The sequence below is a fragment of the Mandrillus leucophaeus genome, unplaced genomic scaffold, assembly GCF_000951045.1.
Source record: "Mandrillus leucophaeus isolate KB7577 unplaced genomic scaffold, Mleu.le_1.0 Scaffold282, whole genome shotgun sequence".
Classification (NCBI taxonomy): Eukaryota; Metazoa; Chordata; class Mammalia; order Primates; family Cercopithecidae; genus Mandrillus; species Mandrillus leucophaeus.
The window spans coordinates 1,784,860-1,804,209 of record NW_012102943.1 but is presented as its reverse complement, the minus strand read 5'-3'; the positions used below and the strand labels follow the sequence as shown (position 1 = coordinate 1,804,209).

Here is a 19,350-nt window from a genome sequence, read left to right as displayed (position 1 = left end):
TCTTCAAGGAGTCAGCCGGAAAGATTAAAAGAGTCATCCATGTCACGGCCGGGCCCGGGGGCGGGTCCCTGTCTAGCCCCGCCTGCTCAGCGCCAATGGGCGGTCTTGTTGCCCACGAGTCTCCGCCCCTTTCGCTTTGAGGGGCGGGGCCGGCCACTCCTGGAGAGGAGACTACGTTTCCCGGCGCGCCGCGCGGCCGGAGCCAAAGAGGAGCCGGAAGTGGGGCGCGCGAGGTCTTCGGGCGCGAGGGAAGTGGCAGGCGGGGACTAAGGCGGGGCGTGCAGGTAGCCGGCCGTCCGGGGGTCGCGGGCATGGCCGAGGCCAGGAAGCGGCGGGAGCTACTTCCCCTGATCTACCACCATCTGCTGCGGGCTGGCTATGTGCGTGCGGCGCGGGAAGTGAAGGAGCAGAGCGGCCAGGTAAGCGTTCGTGGGCCGTGTGCGAGGGCCGCGTGCAAGATGTGGAGATCAGAGGCCCGCGCCCCGTCCCCAGGCGACCCGGCGGGCGCCCGGAGCCGGGTCCCGCAGTGCTCGACTGCGCGGGCCAGGGGTTCCAGAGGAGCCGCAATCTCTGCCTCCCCACTGCGACTTCAGTTCCCCTGGGCCTCACTTTCCTCATCTGTGCAGTGGGTTGGGCCAGAAAGTGTGCTCGCAGGGGCCGAACTTTGTAATTCCCGCGTCCCTTACCTCCACCCCCTTCCTGGTAGCGGGTGTTTTAAGTTTCCTAAGTCTCTCGCCACGTGGCTAGGCGCAGCGCGGCCCCCCTGGGACGAGGAGGTTGCTGCGAGTCTCGGGAGTGGATTGCAACCAGCCCCTCGGGGGAGCGCCTGGAGAAGGGACCCCACAGCCCCTTAGTTGAGCTGGAACTGAGGCCTTTAGCGATTGCCTGTACTGAGACGAACAGCTTTGGGAGTCGAACTCGTGGTACAGTCGTTTCTTACTTGGTTGATTAATCCGGTACTCGGGGCGCTTCCTGGTGTTCGAATGGTGTCTGGTTCATGGGCACCAAAAACCGTGTGAAATGGATAAACGAGCAGTACGAAGTGATGGTGAGCACCGTCTCTCAGCTCTCCTGGAGCTTACACTCTAGTAAGGTAGACAAATCAAAGAATCACAAAAGCAACTATATACTTAGCACTACAATAAGTGTTAAGAATGAGAGGGATGGGCCGGGCACGGTAGCTCACGCCTGTAATCCCAGCACTTAGGGAGGCTGAGGTGGGTGGATCACTTGAGGTCAGGAGTTCGAGACCAGCCTGGCCAACATGGTGAAACCCCGTCTGTACTAAAAATACAAAAATTAGCCGGGCGTGGTGGTGCACGCCTGTAATCCTGGCTACTCGTGTGACTGAGGCACTAGAATTGCTTGAACCCCGGAGGCAGAGGTTGCAATGAGCCAAGACTCTGCCACTGCACTCCCGCCTGGGTGATAAAGCCAGACTCTATCTCAAAAAAAAAAAAAAAAAAAGAAGAGACAGATGGCAGATTGCCCTGGTCAGGAATAGCTGAGGTGTAAATTGTAAATGCCTTCTGGTGGGAGGGAACTTGTGTACACACTGGCCTCAAGAAAGTCCACTCTCTGGAGCCCAGGAGTTTGAGGATACAGTATGAGCCATGATCATGCCACCGTACTCCATCCTGGGCAACAGAGCAAGACACTGTCTCAAAAAAAAATTTTTTTTAAGTCCATAGCAGGCCAGATGACATAGCTCACTCCTGTAATCTCAGCACTTTGGGAGGCCGAGGCAGGCAGATCACTTGAGGCCAGGAGTTCAAAACCAGCCTGACCAACGTAGTGAAACCCTGTCTCTACTAAAAATGCAAAAATTAGCCAGACATGGTGGCGTTCACCTGTAGTCCCAGTTACTCGGGAGGCTGAGGCAGGAGAATCACTTGAACCCAGGAGGCAGAGGTTGCAGTGAGCTGAGGTTGAGCCACTGCATTTCATCCTGGGCGACAAAGCGAGACTCCATCTGAAAAGAAAAAAAAAAAAATGTGTCCATAGCAGCTGAAGTGTGGAGTACAACGGCCAGATGCCCCTGGGGAGATGGAGGCAGGGGCTGACTGGAGTGGTCTGGTGGGCAGTTTGATCTTCCTTGGAAAAGCAGTGGTAAACCAATGGAGAGTTTTGAGCTGGTAAGAGGGTATCCTGAGTAGTCAGATCCCTTTGCCCTATGGTGTAGGCTCTGTTCCTAATGCTTGCTCTCAGAACCTCCTGGAGGGACTAAAGGGTGATGGGCCCTAAGACGTTATCTATGCTTTTCCCACTCTCTCTGAACCTCACTTGCTCTTCCTACTGCAGTTATAGTACTTCACAGATAAGGGGAGCAAGAGCTAGTACCCATCTTCATTGGAGCAGAAATATCCTGCCCTTGTGGAGCACACATTCTAGTAGGAGCAGACAGGTAACAAATAGAAAAAGTTTAATAAGTTAGTGATATAGTGTATCCAGTGATGGTTGGTGCTTACTGTAAAATAAGGCAGGCAAGGGGGATAAGGGATGTCTGAGTTCAGTTATAAGTAGGGCAGTCAGGGAAGTCTCATTGAGAAGGTGTCATTTGGGCAGAGACCTGAAGGAAATGAGGGAGTGAGCTATGTAGTTAACAGGAGAGAGAACATTCCAGACAATAAGAATAGCAAGGCCCTGTTAGAGGCAGGGTGGCCTGACACATTTGAGGACAGCAAGGAGGACACTTTGCCTGAGGTGGAGCAGAGGGAAACTGACTTTGAAGTCTTAGTGTTACCGGCTCACTGCTGGGCACTGACAGATGGTCTTGTTCAAACCAGATAGCAGCCTGCAAGGTGGGTATCGCTGTTGCCCCATGTTAAGAAGAAGAAACCTGAAGTTTGAAGAGGTGACGAGATTAGTTCAGTCCACCCATGCCCCACATTGCTTAGCCTCATTGGAGTACTTGATATCCTGGCTTCTTGACATTTACAGAGACAGTGGTGGGCCCTCTGGCCTCTGCTCCAAAGGCCTGGATTCCACCTGGTTCTGTCTGCTTCCACCAAGGTACTGGTACCATTTGGGCCCAGTCTTTTCCCTGCAGAGTAGTGGACTGTGGTCATGCCACCTGGATGCCTCAGGTGTCTGGGCTGTGGTTCGAGCTTTTGGAAGATTGGCTGGCCAGGTCTTTGAAAGCTTTTTTAAAGGTTAAAGTTGGGAAAAAACCTGTCTCATAGCCTGTAGGCATGGATAGTGCCAGAGAGACTGGGAGCTGGATAGATGCTAGCTTGGAACATTCCAACTCTGGCCTTTCAAAGGGGCCTCTCACCATGTTGTCTTAAAAGGTTTTAGCTGGGATTAGTTGTCCATCTTGTCTCTGGAAGGTTTTGGACAGAAATGGCAGGGCCAAACAGACATACTTCCCTGAGCATGTCAGGTTCAGAGAGAATGGGAAAAGCATAGATAACGTCTTAGGGCCCATCACCCTTTTTTTAAAGAAAGGGTCTTGCTCTGTTGCCCAGGCTGAAGTACAGTGGCGCGAGCATGGCTCACCACGGCCTCGATATCCTGGGCTCAAGTGATCCTCCCACCTCAGCCTTCTGAGTAGGTGGGACCACCAGTGCATGCCACCATTCTCAGCTAATTTTAAAATTTTTTTTGTAGAGACAGTGTCACTATGTTGCCCAGACTGGTCTTGAATTCCTGGGCTCAAGTGATCTTCCTGCCTCAGCCTCCCAAAGTGCTGAGATTACAGGTATGAGCCACCGTGCCTAGCCAAAAAGACCCTCTTCTGAACCACCTGTCTGTGCAAGTCATGAGTTTGGGGAGAGTTGGGCCCAAGGAGGATCCTTACTGTGCTGGGGGTTAATTGTGGCTTTCTCTTTACCTCTCTGCAGAAGTGTTTCCTGGCTCAACCCGTAACCCTTCTGGACATCTATACACACTGGCAACAGTAAGTGGTGGGGCCAACAGGGTGGAGTAGGGACACCCCAAGCAACTCAGCTTGGAATAAGCTGGGATACCTGTCTGGTCTGAGATCTGTCCCCGTAGCCCACTCTGGGCACCACTGTTGCCTCCAGAAAGCTAGCTCACATCACATGGATGGGTATTTCTGTGTGGATATCTGGTAGTGGGAGGGCACACTGAGAGCTGTGATCTCTTAAGAACAAGAGCTTCTCACCGGCTTGTTATTCAGTTGACCAACAAATGTTTATTGAGCACCTCCTGAAAGCCAAGTCCTATTCTTAGTATGCAAATATTGTCACGAGTGAGACAGACATGGTTCCTTCTTTCCAGCAGCTGACATCATAGCCAAGGAGGTAGGCATGAGTCAAAGAATGAAGCAAATGAATGTTAAATTACAGTGGTAGTAAGGATTACAAAAGAGAGGAACCTGTTGTCACAGCCACATAAATGGGTAAGCCTGGCTTCATTTGGGGGTCCAGGGGAAGCTTCCCTGAGGTGATCTTTGACTTGAGAGCTGCAGGAATTGGAGGAGTGAACTATGCAGTAGGTAGAGAGCGGCAGGTGGAACGTACCTGCCAGTGGAAATTGCTCATGCTAAGTCCTGTGGCTGGCGGACAGTACAGATGGGGCTAGGTTATCGCGTGGATAGCCACACGTGGGCTGGTTATCCGTGGTGAGGAATTTTGTCTTTATCCAAGAGCAGCGGGGCCATGGTAGGGTGAAAAAGTGAGGAGATCACTCTGCACCGTGGTGAGACTGGTCGGGCCATGGACACCATCATCCAGGCAAGAGCTAGCTGATGGGGCTTGACACAGGGAGAACGGGGTACACAGTGGATTCCCAAGAATCCTAGGGATGAAACCAGGGCCTGTGGATGGGTGGGAGAGGAAGTATCTGATTGACTCCACGTCTGGCTTGTATACCCATGCATAGAGCTTGAAGGGAACCCAGTTTGAAGGGGAAAGACTTCAATGACATGTTGAGTGTGAGATGCCTTTTAAACATACAAAATTTAAGTACTCTTCAAGGAAGGGGGAATCATCCAAGGATGTATCAACAGAGGAATGGTTAGAAAATGGAGAGAGTAATTGCGTCATCTTCATGCACTGGCCTGACCACGGCTGACTAAAGGAGTGAAGGATGTGCAGACACATCCCATGAGGCATGGTAGAGAGGATTGAATTGCCTTGGGTGGAAAGGAGGCAGGAGAGGGGTGTGAGGGACCACTGCACATCTTTGAGGACCAAGAATAGTGCGTTCTCTGAGGCCCTGGAGACAGAAGTGGGCCCCAAATATACCTGCTTCAGGAAGACAGGTTTCAGCTTCTGAGTATAACGACATCAGAGCTATCTAAAAATGAGGTAGGCTACGGTGGAAGTGATGAGCTCCCTGTCATTGGAGGTGTGTAAACAAAGGCAGAAATGGTGTGGAAGGGATTACAGCCTCTGGTGGAGAGCTAAGATCATTGAAAACCCTGCCAGACCTCAGTTCTTGGCTGTCCTCTGCTGCTAAGGAGAGCTTAGAGTACAGGTTACAGCCCACACTTCCTCACCCTGACTTGCCCAGATGTGTGGGTGTTATTCGTAGTACTTCCTTCCCCCAGAAAACTGCTTCAGTGAGCTGCTCTGCACACTTTTCCCTGCCACCGGCCCCTTCTATGGGTGAGGGGTGCTGAGTGTGGGACAAGGACCTCAAACCCACCGAAGGCAGTGTAGCCTAGCAATTCCCTGCAGAGTTCAAACCCAGCAACTAGCTGTATGTATGACCTTGAGTGGATTTCTTGGCCTCCCTGAGTCTGTGTCTTCACCTATAAAATGAAAATAATGATGGCAATTATCTCATTGCATTGTGAGGGTTAGACACAGTGGTCCATATAAAGTGCTAAAACTACTGGTTGGAGGCTCCCTAATTCCTACACTGCGGCCCCCACCCCCACCCCTGAGTATTTATTGAGCACCTACAACAACCCAGGCAATATTCTTGATATAACTGGGAACAAACCAGAGAAAAATCCCTGCTCAGCATTTTTGTTGGGGGAAAAGAGGCAGAATAAATTGGTACACGTAAAAATGAAACCTGTTTTTAAAGGAGAATCCTGACAAGTGGTTTTCGTGGGAACAAGAGACCCGAGTGTCACATCCCAAACCATAATAGAACAGAGTCCATCGCGGCTGGGAAACCTGGGGCCTGGACAGTGACTCCCTGGAATGGGGGTCAACGGGCGTGAGACTTGAAAGTCCAGGGGCCCAGCCACCTAGGTGCTTATCCTACCCATGCCCCAGACTTACTTTGCCATGAGCAAGTCACTTAGCTGTTCAGTTTTTGAGACATGTATGAGGCACTGAGGCTACTGTAGTGAGCTGCCAGCTGCCCCCGTCCCTGGGCCTTTCTGTGTAGGGGAGGAGTCTAGGAAGTAAGTAAAATAACAGGAGATAGAGAAAAGCTCTAAAGAAAATGAAACAGGATCACAGGGCAGAGCATGGCTTGGGGGAGGGGCGCAATCATCGAGGGCCTCTCTGGGGAGGCAACATTAAAGTTGAGACATGAAGGACAAGGACCTGGGCAGAGTCTTCCAAGAAGGCACGGTCCACACAGCACGTTCTGCAGGAGGAAGAGCCTGGGCGGTTCTGTGAGGTGCCTGCGTGGGTCAGCCCCTATCACTTAAAGACTGGTAGCTGCTGCAGCTGTTATATACCATTATCCAGCATTCCTGATTATTTTAAAGACTAATCAAGAATTGTAAAAGCACTTTATGAAGTGAGTGAAAATGCAGAATACAAAATTGTATCTATACTGTGTTTTCACCACTGTTTAGATTCTATGCATATTGCCTTGAAGAGCTGGAAGGATGTGGGAAGGTCTAGTCAAATCTTGTGGAGTTGTTCTGTCACCCAGTTGGTATAGACAGTCACCCTTGTCCTGCAGAACCTCAGAACTTGGTCGGAAGCGGAAGGCAGAGGAAGATGCGGCACTGCAAGCTAAGAAGACCCGTGTGTCAGACCCCATTAGCACCTCAGAGAGCTCGGAAGAGGAGGAGGAAGCAGAAGCTGAAACCGCCAAAGCCAGTAAGAGCCTTGCAGCTTTGGGAACAGGCTGTGGAATATTGATTGTTCTAGGGTAGAGTCTACCTCCAGCTTCTTCTCTTATCACTGGAAGACCTAAAAGACCCTGGGGAGAAAATTGGGAGGGCACCACCTATCTTTGGCGGTATTTGAGCCCTTCCTCTGTGCCAGACATTGTATCTCCAGGCTCTGGGGATGCAAGGCCAAACCAAAACAACCAGATGGATCCTTCCAGTCTCGTTTGGTGTACGAGGCCCGGGAGCTATCCTGTTACAGGCTCCCAGGTGATTCTTATTAGCTGGAAAGAAGACACATGTTCAGAAGTACTGCTGGAAGGATTTCAGAAGGCACCTAGCGGACACATTTTCTGTGTGACCTGTGGGATGCTTCAGGAATTGCTGACCTTCATGTTTTTAGAATTGTACCCATTAGCACTGGAAGGCTGTACTAGGTACTGGTTTTACACCGTTTGCAGGAGTAACTCAGTCAAAGCTTTTATAGCCCCTTCTTCCCCTAAGGTCCCAGGGCTCCTTGTACTTTCCCCAATAGCAGCCATAACTCTACAGAGGAATTGCTGTGTCTCCTGTGCATCATATTATCTTCTTTTGCTTACATACAAGACAAATCTCTTAATACTCACTTTTTATTTTTCAAGACGAGGTCTCGCCATGTTGCCCAGGCTGGTCTTGAACTCTTTAGCTCAAGCAGTCCTCCTGCCTTAACCTCTTAAGTAGCTGGAATTACATGTACATACCACCATGCCCAGCTTCCTGAGCCTGCTTTTAAAGTGTTTGAGATCATGCTGGATATATCTTTTATTATTATTTTTTTGAGATGGAGTTTCACTCTTGTCACCCAGGCTGGAATACAATTGCATGATGTCAGCTCAGAGCAACCCCCACCCACTGGGTTCAAGTGATTCTCCTGCCTCAGCCTCCCGCGTAGCTGGGACTACAGGCGTGCACCACTACTCCCAGCTAATTTTGTGGGGTTTTTTTTTTTTTTTTCCCAGTAGAGACAGGGTTTCACGATGTTAGCCAGACTAGTCTCAAACTCCTGACCTCAGGTGATCTGCCCACCTTGGCCTCCCAAAGGGCTGGGATTACAGGCATGAGCCACTGCGCCCTGGATATAGATTATATATCACTTAATTTTACATTATAAATGCAAAACGAGTTCACTTTGAATTGCAGAAGAATGTATAGAAGAAAAATTAAAGGTTTCTTGTTCTCCTACCCTGTTCACCATCATTCCTAAGTGCATCTCCTGGTAGGCAGCCTTTAAAACTTCCTCCTTTGCCTCTATGGTCATTCTAACATGTATTCATACATGCATATGTATAGACCTGCATGCTATTTGAAACACAAATGGTAAAATTTCATACTGATTGACTATTTGGTATTAATCAATTTTATAAGCTGTGATAATGTAAGTGCAATTACATTTTTTTTTGTTTGTTTGAGGCTTTTTTTGAGATGAGGTCTTGCCATGTTGCCTAGACTGGAACTCCTAACCTCAAGTGATCCTCCTGCCTCAGCCTCCCGAGTATGTAATTTTATTTTTTTTAATTTTTTTATTTTTTTATTTTTTTATTTATTTTTGAGACGGAGTCTCGCTGTGTCGCCCAGGCTGGAGTGCAGTGGCCGGATCTCAGCTCACTGCAAGCTCCGCCTCCCAGGTTTACACGCTTTTCTCCTGCCTCAGCCTCCCGAGTAACTGGGACTACAGGAGCCCGCCACATCGCCCGGCTCGTTTTTTGTATTTTTTTTAGTAGAGACGGGGTTTCACTGTCTTAGCCAGGATGGTCTCGATCTCCTGACCTCGTGATCCGCCCGTCTCGGCCTCCCAAAGTGCTGGGATTACAGGCTTGAGCCACCGCGCCCGGCCTGTAATTTTATTTTTTAAAAAGTCCTCATTGGGTTGGGCATGGTGGCTTACACTGGTAATCCCAGCACTTTGGGAGGTCTAGGTAGAAGGATCACTTGAGCCCAGGGGTTGCAGACCAGCCTGGGCAACATGGCAAAACCCTGTCTCTACAAAAAATTTAAAATTTAGCCGGGCATGGTGGCATGTGCCTATAGTTTCAGCTGCCTGGGCATGGTGGCATGTGCCTATAGTTTCAGCTGCCTGGGAGGCCTGAGGTGGGAGGATTACTTGAGGCCAGGAGGTCAAGGCTGCAGTGAGCCATGACCGTGCCATTGCACTCCAGCCTGGGCAACAAAGCAAGACTGTTTCAAAAAAAAAAAAAAAAAAGGAAGGAGTCCTCTTTGGCATCCTGAGCAACATAGTGAGACCCCATCTCTGCGAAAAATAAGAAAATTAGCTGGGCATGCTGGCATGCACTGGTGGTCCCAGCTACTCGGGAGGCTGAGGTAGGAGGATCACATGAGCCCAGGCATTGGAAGTTGCAGTGAGCTATGAATGTGCCACCGTACTCCAGCCTGGGCAGCAGAGCAAGACCCTGTCTCAAAAAAATTTTTAAAAGGGTCCTCATTGAGAGAGAATCATGCTGAAGTATTTGTGGGCAACATGATAGGATATCTGGTATTTTCTTCAAAGTAATGTTTGATGGGGAAGGGTGAGTGAGGTATTAGATGAGATGAGAAGATTGGTCACAAGTTGCTAATGGTTGGAGCTGCCTGGTTCTTCCTACTTACTACTTAAAATTTTCCATAATTATAGAAAGAGAGAGATGAAGTGCCAGGAAAAGAATTAGATCATGCCATTCATCTCAGCAACATTCTCCTTAACAATGGAAATCTAAGATTTAAGGAGACAATACCCTGGTATAAAAGCACTGAGAAGCCGGGCGCAGTGGCTCACACCTGTAATCCTAGCACTTTGGGAGGCCAAGGTGGGCAGATCACAAGGTCAGGAGATCGAGACCATCCTAGCTAACATGGTGAAACTCCGTCTCTCTAAAAATACAAAAAATTAGTCAGGCATGGTGGCGGGCGCCTGTAGTCCCAGCTACTCGGGAGGCTGAGGCAGGAGAATGGTGTGAACCCGGGAGGCGGAGCTTGCAGTGAGCCGAGATCATGCCACTGCTCTCTAGTCTGAGCGACAGAGTGGTACTCTGTCTCAAAAAATTAATTAATTAAGTAATAAAAAAGCACTGAGAATCAGTGAATATCAATATCTAACAGGACTCAGGTGGCATGGTTCAGCTACCTGTCCACTAAGAAGCCATTTGAATTCCAGGCAACTTTCTCTATGGACCTGGGGCTGGCTGGCTGCCTGCCTGACCACTGCCGCTTTTTGCCAAGCAGCTTTCAGGGCTACAGTGTGGTGGTCTATGTGAATGGTGCCCATTGCCCATTGCAGTGTGAAGTGCCCAGTAGGCAGCGAGAACGTGGGCCAGTCCTTTTCCCTCCAAGGGCCTCAATGCCTCATGCTGCAGGGGAGTTGGGAATCCATCAGGGATGCAGACACGTACATCCTCTTCTCTCTTGCTCCTGGTGGACCTGGCTGATGTATCACAGAGCTCATTCCCACAAGTCTGGGCTCAGCCTCAGATCCTCATGCCAGCACCAGGCAGCCAATACCAATAGCAGTGTTAGGTGAGATGAAACCTGTTTGCCATTCATAGATGAGAAAAACTCATCTGGCTCCTTTAGCAGATGTTTGTTTCTTGCAGCCCCAAGACTAGCATCTACCAACTCCTCAGTCCAGGGGGCGGACTTGCCATCAAGCCTGAAAGAAAAAGCCAAGGTGAGTGGGACTGCTTTCCAAGCTGTTGCCTATGGGATTTACCTGGTAGGGGACAGTCTCCTGTCAAAGAAGGATAGGGTTGTAATTGCCCCACCTGGATTCAGAGCTGAACCTGTGTCACCAGTTGTGGGATCTTACTCCCTTCACCTCTCTGGGCCTCAGTTTACTTTTCTATAAGATGAGGATGATGCCTGCTGCAATGGGCCACTGGGCACATTCTACACCTGAGATAGGCGATTTCTTTCCTCTTTAATCCCTGCATTCACCTGTCACTCAACAGATCTTGACTAATACCTGTTATGTTCCAGGCACTGTGCTAGGTGTGGAGGCACTGTAGTGATCAAGACACCTGTGGTTCTGAAACTCTAAAAGCATTTTCCAAACTGGAAACTGCTCAGAAAACAGGGTGTCATTTTCTGATAATCCAGAAAGCAGAGTCAGATACATACATGTATAAAGAATTGTGCCTCTGCAATTGCCTGGAGCATTAGCAACAATGTCTCAAAGTAATCATGAAATAATGATAAGATCAACAAACTGCTACTTACCACTTAGTAAATAACTACCGTGTCCCAAGAACTGGGATTCTGTTCTCTTAACACGTCTGGTGAGAGGAGGTACTGTTTTTAACCTCACTTTAAAGATTAGGAAACCAATTGAGGGGTAGTTTACCCAAACCCACACAGCTAGGAAGTGGTAAGATTGGGTTCAGATGCAAGTGGCCTGTGCTCTTACTTCACCATGCCATACCAGATGTGTCTGTCACTCTTGTTCTCTGTAGGCAGAGACAGAGAAAGCCGGCAAGACTGGGAACTCCATGCCACACCCTGCCACTCGGAAGACAGTGACCAACCTTCTTTCTGGGAAGTCTCCCAGGAAGTCAGCAGAACCATCAGCAAATACTACGTTGGTCTCAGAAACTGAGGAGGAGGGGAGTGTCCCGGCCTTTGGAGCTGCTGCCAAACCTGGTGAGAAGCCCCCACCTCTAGGAATCAAGTCCCCAGAACTTGGGCTGGTGAGGCAGCCTAGGCATTGCTTTGTTAAGTTCTGGGACATTTCTGGAATCAAAGTTTTGTCTCCATGACAGCCAGGTTCCTGCACCTTAGGCCATTTTCCCATCCCCTGGATGAGGGAGGGTCAGCTACAGGGACCTGGCCTCGGGCTGAACAGCCCATCTAGTGGTTGGAGCATTTTCTGCTTTATGACTCCCTGGTGAGTTACAGGGACCACTGGTAGCTCAGAGACTAAACTGAAAGGCCTGAGTTTGCCTGTTTCCTATGTAGAGTAGACATCTGTCCAGCCTGCATCAGTGGATATGATGGTGGATGGAGGTTCTGTAGACTGTTGCTGGTGCGTGCTTGTTGGGTCCCCTCACAGCCCTTCCCAGGGCCTCAGAGATGTGTGGGAGCATAGGGATGATGATGGTACTCACCTCAGAAGGGGGCTTCACAGCTCAGTGCATGTGAAGGGTGAGCGCTCAGCACCTGGCTTTGATGAGCAGCTGGTTTGTTGGGAGGTGCTGGGAAGGGGCAGGTGAGGCTGGAAAGGAAGTCCCTCAGTCCCCTCTGTGTCCGACCCTCAGGGATGGTGTCAGCAGGCCAGGCCGACAGCTCCAGCGAGGACACCTCCAGCTCCAGCGATGAGACAGATGTGGAGGTAATTGCCACCCATCCCTAGGAGTTGCCCTCTCCCAGCCTCTAACCCTCCCAGGAGCCTGTCTGGGGCTTCAGACACCAGTGGGCCCAGATCAGTTCAGCACCTGTGGCAGGGTGACCGGAAACTGGAAAGGCTGCAGCCGGGGAGGGGCAGGGAGAAAAGCCTGGTGCTGCTTGCTGCACTCTGAGTGTAAGATCAGCCCCAGGGGTGGGAGGGGGACCCCCTCCTGCCTATGAGACTAGACAAGGCTTCCTGGGAGAGGTGGCCTGGAGCAAGGCCTCAAAGCACAGTGGGCTTCACTGGGAAGGGGTGTGGAGGAATCAGGGCATTCCAGACAGGAAATGGGGCAAGAGCAGGGCCCCGGGGCAACAGGGTGGCTATCTTGTGGTGTGGCTAGGGCTGTGGCTGCTGAGAGGGTTCTGGGCCCAGTGGTGAATGCCAGACCTAGACACTTGGCTAGAGTTGGGCTGGACTCTTGGGTTTGTGAACTTTGACCTGGAAAAGGTCCTGACGGGTTACTTTTTATTGTGTACCTACTAAGTGGCAGGCCTGGGGAATATATAGTGATGAGCAGGACAGGCAGAGTTCCTGGTGCCATGGGGCAAGGGAGCGTCCCTCAAATATTTAACTGTGGTGATAGCTGCTATGAAGGGGAAATGTAGAGAACCATGTGGGGCAGGAACCTGGCATTGATGAGTAGGCGTAAGCAGAAGGAATGGCATGTGCAGAGAAGGAGGCAAAGAGAATTTGGTGCTTTTAAAGAACATTGATCTTTTTTTTTTTTTTAAGACAGTTCTCACTCTGTCACCCAGGCTGGAGTACAGTGGCGTGATCTTGGCTAACTGCAACTTCCACCTCCTGGGTTCAAGCGATTCTCGTGCCTCAGCCTCCCGAGTAGCTGGAATTACACGTGCATGCCACCACGCCTGGCTGATTTTTGTTTTTTTTGTAGAGACGGGGTTTCACCATGTTGGCCAGGCTGGTCTTGAACTCTTGACCTCAAGTGGTCCACTTGCCTTGGCCTCCCAAACTGCTGGGATTACAGGCATGAGCCGCTGCACCTGGCCAAAACATTGATCTTTAAATGAGAGGGAGAAACCAGGCACGGTGGCTCACACCTGTAAGTGCAGCGCTTTGGGAGGCCAAGGCAGGAGGATCATTTGAGTCCAGCAGTTTGAACCCAGCCTGAGCAACATAGTGAGACCCTGTCTCTACAAGATGTTATTTTTAAAAAAACAAATAAATTGTGGGGAAAGTGACACAAGATGAAGTCCTAGGTAGACAGGGGCCAGATCTTCTGTCTGACCTTGAGGACTACCATAAGGAATTTGAGTTTTATTCTAGGGGCTGTGAGAAGCCATCCCAGCACAGAGAGATGGCCTGATTTGTGTTTCAAAAAGATTGCTGGCTGCAGCCTGGGTTGGAGGGCAGTGCAGAATAAAAGCAGTGAGGCCATGTAGGAGACTCTTGAAGTAATACTGGTATAAGAGGCTGGGGGCTAGAAGAACAAGGTGTCCACAGTTGGAAAGATGTTTTCGATGGAAAACCAGCACAAATCAGGGATGAACTGATCTGGTGCCCAGGGAACTTCTGACTTTACTGTAGCGTGGTAACCCTGTGAAGGTTGAAAGCTCACCCATCTACCCCAGGCCTGACCAAGGGCTGCCCTCCACCTTCCATCCTCACCTTTGGGCCCTAGATACCACCAGCCATAAGGACACCCCTGGCTTCTATCACCCCAGGCCTTGCCAAAGGGAAGGGGACCGCTCCCAGCCCTCCATAAACACACAAACTCAATGGGCTGAGGCTGTGCAGAGCTCCAGTAGGAGACGCCCCAGAAACCCAGGGCTGCAAGGGGTGTGATGGATCTCAGAGGCGGAAGTAGGGCACTGACTGCCTGGGAAATGTCTGAATTGTAGAAGTGCAGGAAAGAGCTCACAAAAGGAAGGAATTTGCCCAAGGTGTCCAGCAAACCAGTGGCAGGGGTGGTGTTCACATCCTGAACTCCTGGCCCTCGGGATGGCTGCTGTGATCAGATACTTGAGTTTAAGGGGCAGACAGGATGAGCTCTCCTGATTGAGAGATGCGGCCCGTCTCTCAGGCCGAGCCCTGCGTGTGCCAGGTGGGAGATGAGCGTAATGGTTTTGAGATCTGTGCCAAAGTCAGACAGTCCAGGGTTCCAGTGGGGCTCTGCCCCTTCATATTGATCATGAGTAATTTTACCTCTTTAAGCCTCTTGTATTTTTCTGGAAAATGGGTCTAAAGCTACTAACTGTCTCAGGGAGTTGCTTAAAAATCCAATGGCATTAGGAAAGAGCTTTATCAACTGTTGAAGCACCTAATACAGAACCTTAGGGGAAACAGTAATTATTATTAATTTTCTAATTCCATCCTCTTGTTCCAGGGGAAACCCTCAGTAAAACCAGCCCAGGTCAAAGCCTCATCGGTTTCTACTAAGGAGTCTCCAGCAAGAAAGGCGGCCCCAGCCCCTGGGAAGGTGGGGGATGTGACACCCCAGGTCAGAGGAGGGGCCCTGCCCCCAGCCAAGAGGGCCAAGAAGCCAGAAGAGGAGTCAGAGAGTAGTGAGGAGGGGTCTGAAAGCGAGGAGGAGGCCCCTGCAGGGACACCAAGCCAGGTGAGGCCTGGAGGAGGGCTGCCCCTTGGAGGACCCTGCGGGTCCCCCAGCAGCCTGAGCACTATCCCATGAGCACCTCTGCCACTGGAGTTGGGGAGAGGGAGGAGTACGGTGTGAAATTGAAAAGCAAGAACAGCCTGCTTCCCACAGGGGAGTCCTGCACTCTACTTTGTCTGTGACCAACTTTGCTTCAGTTTCTCTGCCTAGTAAATGGGCCGCTGTCCTTCCCAGCCAGTCATGCTGTGAGGTACTTGAGAAGTTTTGATTGCCTGGTCCTCTGACGTCTCAGGACAAACCAGACCCTGAGCAGGGAAACACCATGTTAGCTAAAGGGAATCCAGTTCCCTTCCCCATCTGCTGGGAGTGGGCAGGGCTGCAGCCCCAAGGCTCTGGGTGCATCCCAAGGGCAAGACGGGGGGCTGGAAAGCAATGGAAGTCAGAGCAGGAAGGAGGAAGAGTGAGGGTCACCCACCCAGCCCCAGGCCTAGGGAAGGACAAGGTAGAGGCATGCAGTAGGTAAGCAGATGTCCTGTGTTAGCTGCTGGTAAATGGTAAAGGGGAAAGTCGGGTGGGGGATGTAGGAATGGCAACTTGAAACAGAGTGATCTGGGCTGGCCTTGGGAGAAGGCGTCTCAGCAAAGACCAGAAGGAGGAAGCACTCTTAGGAAGGTCATTCCAGGCAGGGGCTCAGCAACTGTCAAGGCCTTGAGGTGGAAGTAGGACTCCCTCCCTGATCTTGCCCATTGTGTCTCCCAGGTGAAGCCCTTGGGGGAAAACCCCCAGGTGAAACCTGCCTCCACCATGGGCACGGGGCCCTTGGAGAAAGGCGCCGGCCCAGTGCTACCTGGGAAGGGAAGCAGAGGGGGTCTTAGGAGCCTCATTAAGGCCTCTTAAAGGCATCATCAGAGAGTTCTCACAAGCAGGAGAGCAAACTGCCCTTTCTTTTTTATTAGGTAAAGACCTCTGAAAAAATCCTCCAGGTCAGAGCTGCCTCGACCGCTGCCAAGGGGACCCCTGGGAAAGGGGCTACCCCAGCACCCCCTGGGAAGGCAGGGGCTGTAGCCTTCCAGACCAAGGCAGGGAAGCCAGAGGAGGACTCGGAGAGCAGCAGCGAGGAATCGTCTGACAGTGAGGAAGAGACGCCAGCTGCCAAGGCCCTGCTTCAGGTGAAGCCTGAGGAGGGAGACCCCATGCAGTCAGGCCCTCCCCAGAAGGCTTCTCAGGACTTGTTCTCCCACTCTGTGTCAGAGCCCGGGGCGTGCCTCAGACCCCAGCCCCTTACTCCCCTCTCACTGTGTGGTGTCATTTGCCCTATCTGGTCTTCTTTACCTGGTGTCCTGTGTCTCCTCACACATCCATCCCCTGGGCTGTCTCCCCTTATCTTGTTTCTCCAGGCAAAGGCCTCAGGAAAAACCCCTCAGGTCGGAGCTGCCTCAGCCCCTGCCAAGGAGTCCACCAGAAAAGGAGCTGCCCCAGCGCCCCCTGGGAAGACAGGGCCTGCAGTTGCCAAGGCCCAGACCGGGAAGCAGGAGGAGGACTCGCAGAGCAGCAGCGAGGAATCGGACAGTGAGGAGGAGGCACCTGTTCAGGTGAGGCAGAGGGGAGGGGTGGAGAGTAGCCCCATGCCTAAACCCCAGCACCTGCATGGGTATGGCCACCTTTGCCGCATCCAGCTCCTGTCTCCTCACACCTTCCGGGCTCTCCCCTCTCATCCTGTTTCTCACTCCAGACGAAGCCTTCAGGGAAGACCTCCCAGGTCAGAGCTGCCTCGGCCTCTGCCAAGGAGTCCCCCAGGAAAGGGGCTGCCCCAGCACCTCCTAGGAAAACAGGGCCTGCAGCCACCCAGGCCCAGGCAGGGAAGCAGGAGGAGGACTCGGGGAGCAGCAGTGAGGAGTCAGACAGTGACAGGGAGGCACCAGCAGCCATGAACGCAGCTCAGGTGAGGCTGGAAGCCGCCCTGCATGGCCTGTGCCTTGCCTCAGAAGACCTCCTGTGGGCTTGACTTTTCCTCTCTGAACCTAGAGCCCTGTGCGGCTGGCTTCGTTTGCTCTCCTCCCCACCTATGTCTTCACTCATATTCTCCTTCTGGACTCCCTGATCTTGTCCATTGTGTCTCCCAGGTGAAGCCCGTGGGGAAAAACCCCCAGGTGAAACCTGCCTCCACCATGGGCACGGGGCCCTTGGGGAAAGGCCCCGGCCCAGTGCTACCTGGGAAGGTGGGGCCTACAACACCCTCGGCCCAGGTGGGGAAGTGGGAGGACTCAGACAGCAGCAGTGAGGAGTCATCAGACAGCGATGATGGAGAGGTGCCCACAGCTGTGGCCCCGGCTCAGGTGAGGCCCCTTCCTGTAGGCTCTTTTCTTCCCCTCAGAGTGGAGCCACCCATGGCCTCCCACTGGGACTCTGTCTACCGTCTTGGTCTCTTAATGTCTGTACACAGGCTCCCTCTCCTGATCCTGTGTATCTCACTCCAGGAAAAATCCTTGGGGAAAGTCCTCCAGGCCAAACCCGCCTCTGGTCCTGCCAAGGGGCCGCCTCAGAAGGCAGGACCTGTAGCCATCCAGGTCAAGGCTGAAAAGCCCATGGAAGACTCAGAGAGCAGCGAGGAGTCATCGGACAGTGCGGACAGTGAGGAGACACCAGCAGCCATGACTGCAGCTCAGGTGAGGCCTGGGGAAGGAGGCTGCCACATGGCCTGATCTACCACACCATAGTCAGCCCCCCGGGGAGCTGTGCTTCCCTCAGGCAGATCATGGGTTCTCACTGGTGGGGCAGAACAGTAGTGGGGATCCACCTCAGAACAGATGGGGGACTCCGAGTTCAGGAATCTTCTCCAGCCTTTCTTTGGTGTCCCCTTAGGCAAAACCAGCTCTGAAAATTCCTCAGACCAAAGCCTGCCCAAAGAAAACCAATACTGCATCTGCCAAGGTCACCCCTGTGCGAGTGGGCACCCAAGCCCCCCGGAAAGCAGGAACTGTGACTTCTCCAGTAGGCTCATCCCCAGCTGTGGCTGGGGGCACCCAGAGACCAGCAGAGGATTCTTCAAGCAGTGAGGAATCAGATAGTGAGGAAGAGAAGACAGGTCCTGCAGTAACCGTGGGACAGGTGAGGCCTGTGTTTAATGGGTGGACCTCAGGGCCGCCCCTACGTGGTCCTTTGGACTCCTAGAGACACCTCTCTTCCACTTGTCATCCCAGGCAAAGTCTGTGGGGAAAGGCCTCCAGGTGAAAGCGGCCTCAGTGCCTGTCAAGGGATCCTTGGGGCAAGGGACCGCTCCAGTACTTCCTGGGAAGACGGGGCCTACGGTCGCCCAGGTGAAAGCTGAGATGCAGGAAGACTCTGAGAGCAGTGAGGAGGAATCAGACAGTGAAGAGGCAGCTGCACCTTCAGCACAGGTGAGGCCTAGAAGGAGCAGGCCCATTCCACCCACAGCTGTTCCTGAGCCAGGGCTGAGGATGGGCTTGATTGGGGGCTAGTCTTGCCTGCAGGTGTGCAGAAGCCTCAGCGGTAGCCTCAACACAGCGTCCTTCCCTGTCTTTCACTCCATGTCTCCTCTGCCCATCAGAGCTCCAGGGTCTCTTGTCTTGTTGGCCTTTTGAGCTCCCGCTGATTTATTCCCTGTGGTTTCTACAAGCTCTGGAGTTCCCACCCTGCCAGGTGCTGCCCTTGTCTGGGGCTGCTGAGGCCCTGTTCCTTGGGGAAGTCCTGTCTCTGGAGCATGGACGTGCTCCTCCAGTGTGGAGTGATGGGGTTGAGTTAGAAGGGTGTAAGCCTGGGCTGCACAGCATGACAGGTGAGAGTATCTAGGCCTTTTACAGGAGGTGGCGGCATCTGAACCATGGGCTGAAAGAGATGGGCAGGGAGAGTGTTCCGGCAGAGGAAGCAGTCTATGCGAGGCCAGGGAATGGGAGAGTGCCCGGCTTGGGTGCCTTGCCACAGGCAGCACATTGTGGTGGGATGGCTGGCAGGGGTTTAGAGCCAGACCGCCTGGGTTAAAGTTTCAGCCCCAGCCCCACATCCTGGCAAGTGCTGAAGTCCTCAGAGCCCTTACTCTTCTGTAAACACAAAATCAGCCCTCACAAGTTTGGGTAAGAATTTAGGTGAGATCTCACCTGCCACACCCAGCAAGGGACCTGCACACAGCAAGTTGTCTCGTGTCACCCTGACGATGGGCCAGGCTAATGTGGAACAGATCAAGAGTGAGGTCTCCCTGCCTGGAAGAGCTGAGAGAAGATGGCTCACTCCCTGCCCTCACCCACCCACTGTTTATTATTTTTAATTGTCGCTCTATTTTTTTCTGTAACCACTCAGAAATTAGTCATTTCTTTTTTCTCTGTACCAGAGCACACATTTCTACTGATTTTTTTTTTTTTT

General features: G+C 52.0%; 1 protein-coding gene across 7 annotated transcripts in view; it reads left to right on the top strand.

The window, feature by feature from the left end:
* The first annotated feature begins 210 nt into the window (after positions 1 to 210).
* TCOF1 (Treacher Collins-Franceschetti syndrome 1) overlaps positions 211 to 19,350 on the top strand; it is a 46,948-nt gene continuing 27,808 nt past the window's right edge. For 5 of the 7 annotated variants that reach the window (XM_011985353.1, XM_011985352.1, XM_011985351.1 and 2 more), the window contains exons 1-14: positions 211 to 419; positions 3,843 to 3,898; positions 6,838 to 6,977; positions 10,612 to 10,685; positions 11,467 to 11,653; positions 12,268 to 12,341; positions 14,746 to 14,976; positions 15,930 to 16,142; positions 16,371 to 16,565; positions 16,706 to 16,915; positions 17,097 to 17,309; positions 17,451 to 17,639; positions 17,836 to 18,081; positions 18,174 to 18,371. In XM_011985353.1, the coding sequence (XP_011840743.1) occupies positions 312 to 419; positions 3,843 to 3,898; positions 6,838 to 6,977; positions 10,612 to 10,685; positions 11,467 to 11,653; positions 12,268 to 12,341; positions 14,746 to 14,976; positions 15,930 to 16,142; positions 16,371 to 16,565; positions 16,706 to 16,915; positions 17,097 to 17,309; positions 17,451 to 17,639; positions 17,836 to 18,081; positions 18,174 to 18,371 (2,334 nt within the window). In that variant the 5' untranslated portion in view covers positions 211 to 311. The remainder of the gene's footprint in view (positions 420 to 3,842; positions 3,899 to 6,837; positions 6,978 to 10,611; positions 10,686 to 11,466; positions 11,654 to 12,267; positions 12,342 to 14,745; positions 14,977 to 15,929; positions 16,143 to 16,370; positions 16,566 to 16,705; positions 16,916 to 17,096; positions 17,310 to 17,450; positions 17,640 to 17,835; positions 18,082 to 18,173; positions 18,372 to 19,350) is intronic. The other 2 variants (XM_011985355.1, XM_011985354.1) reach the window with 1 other exon arrangement.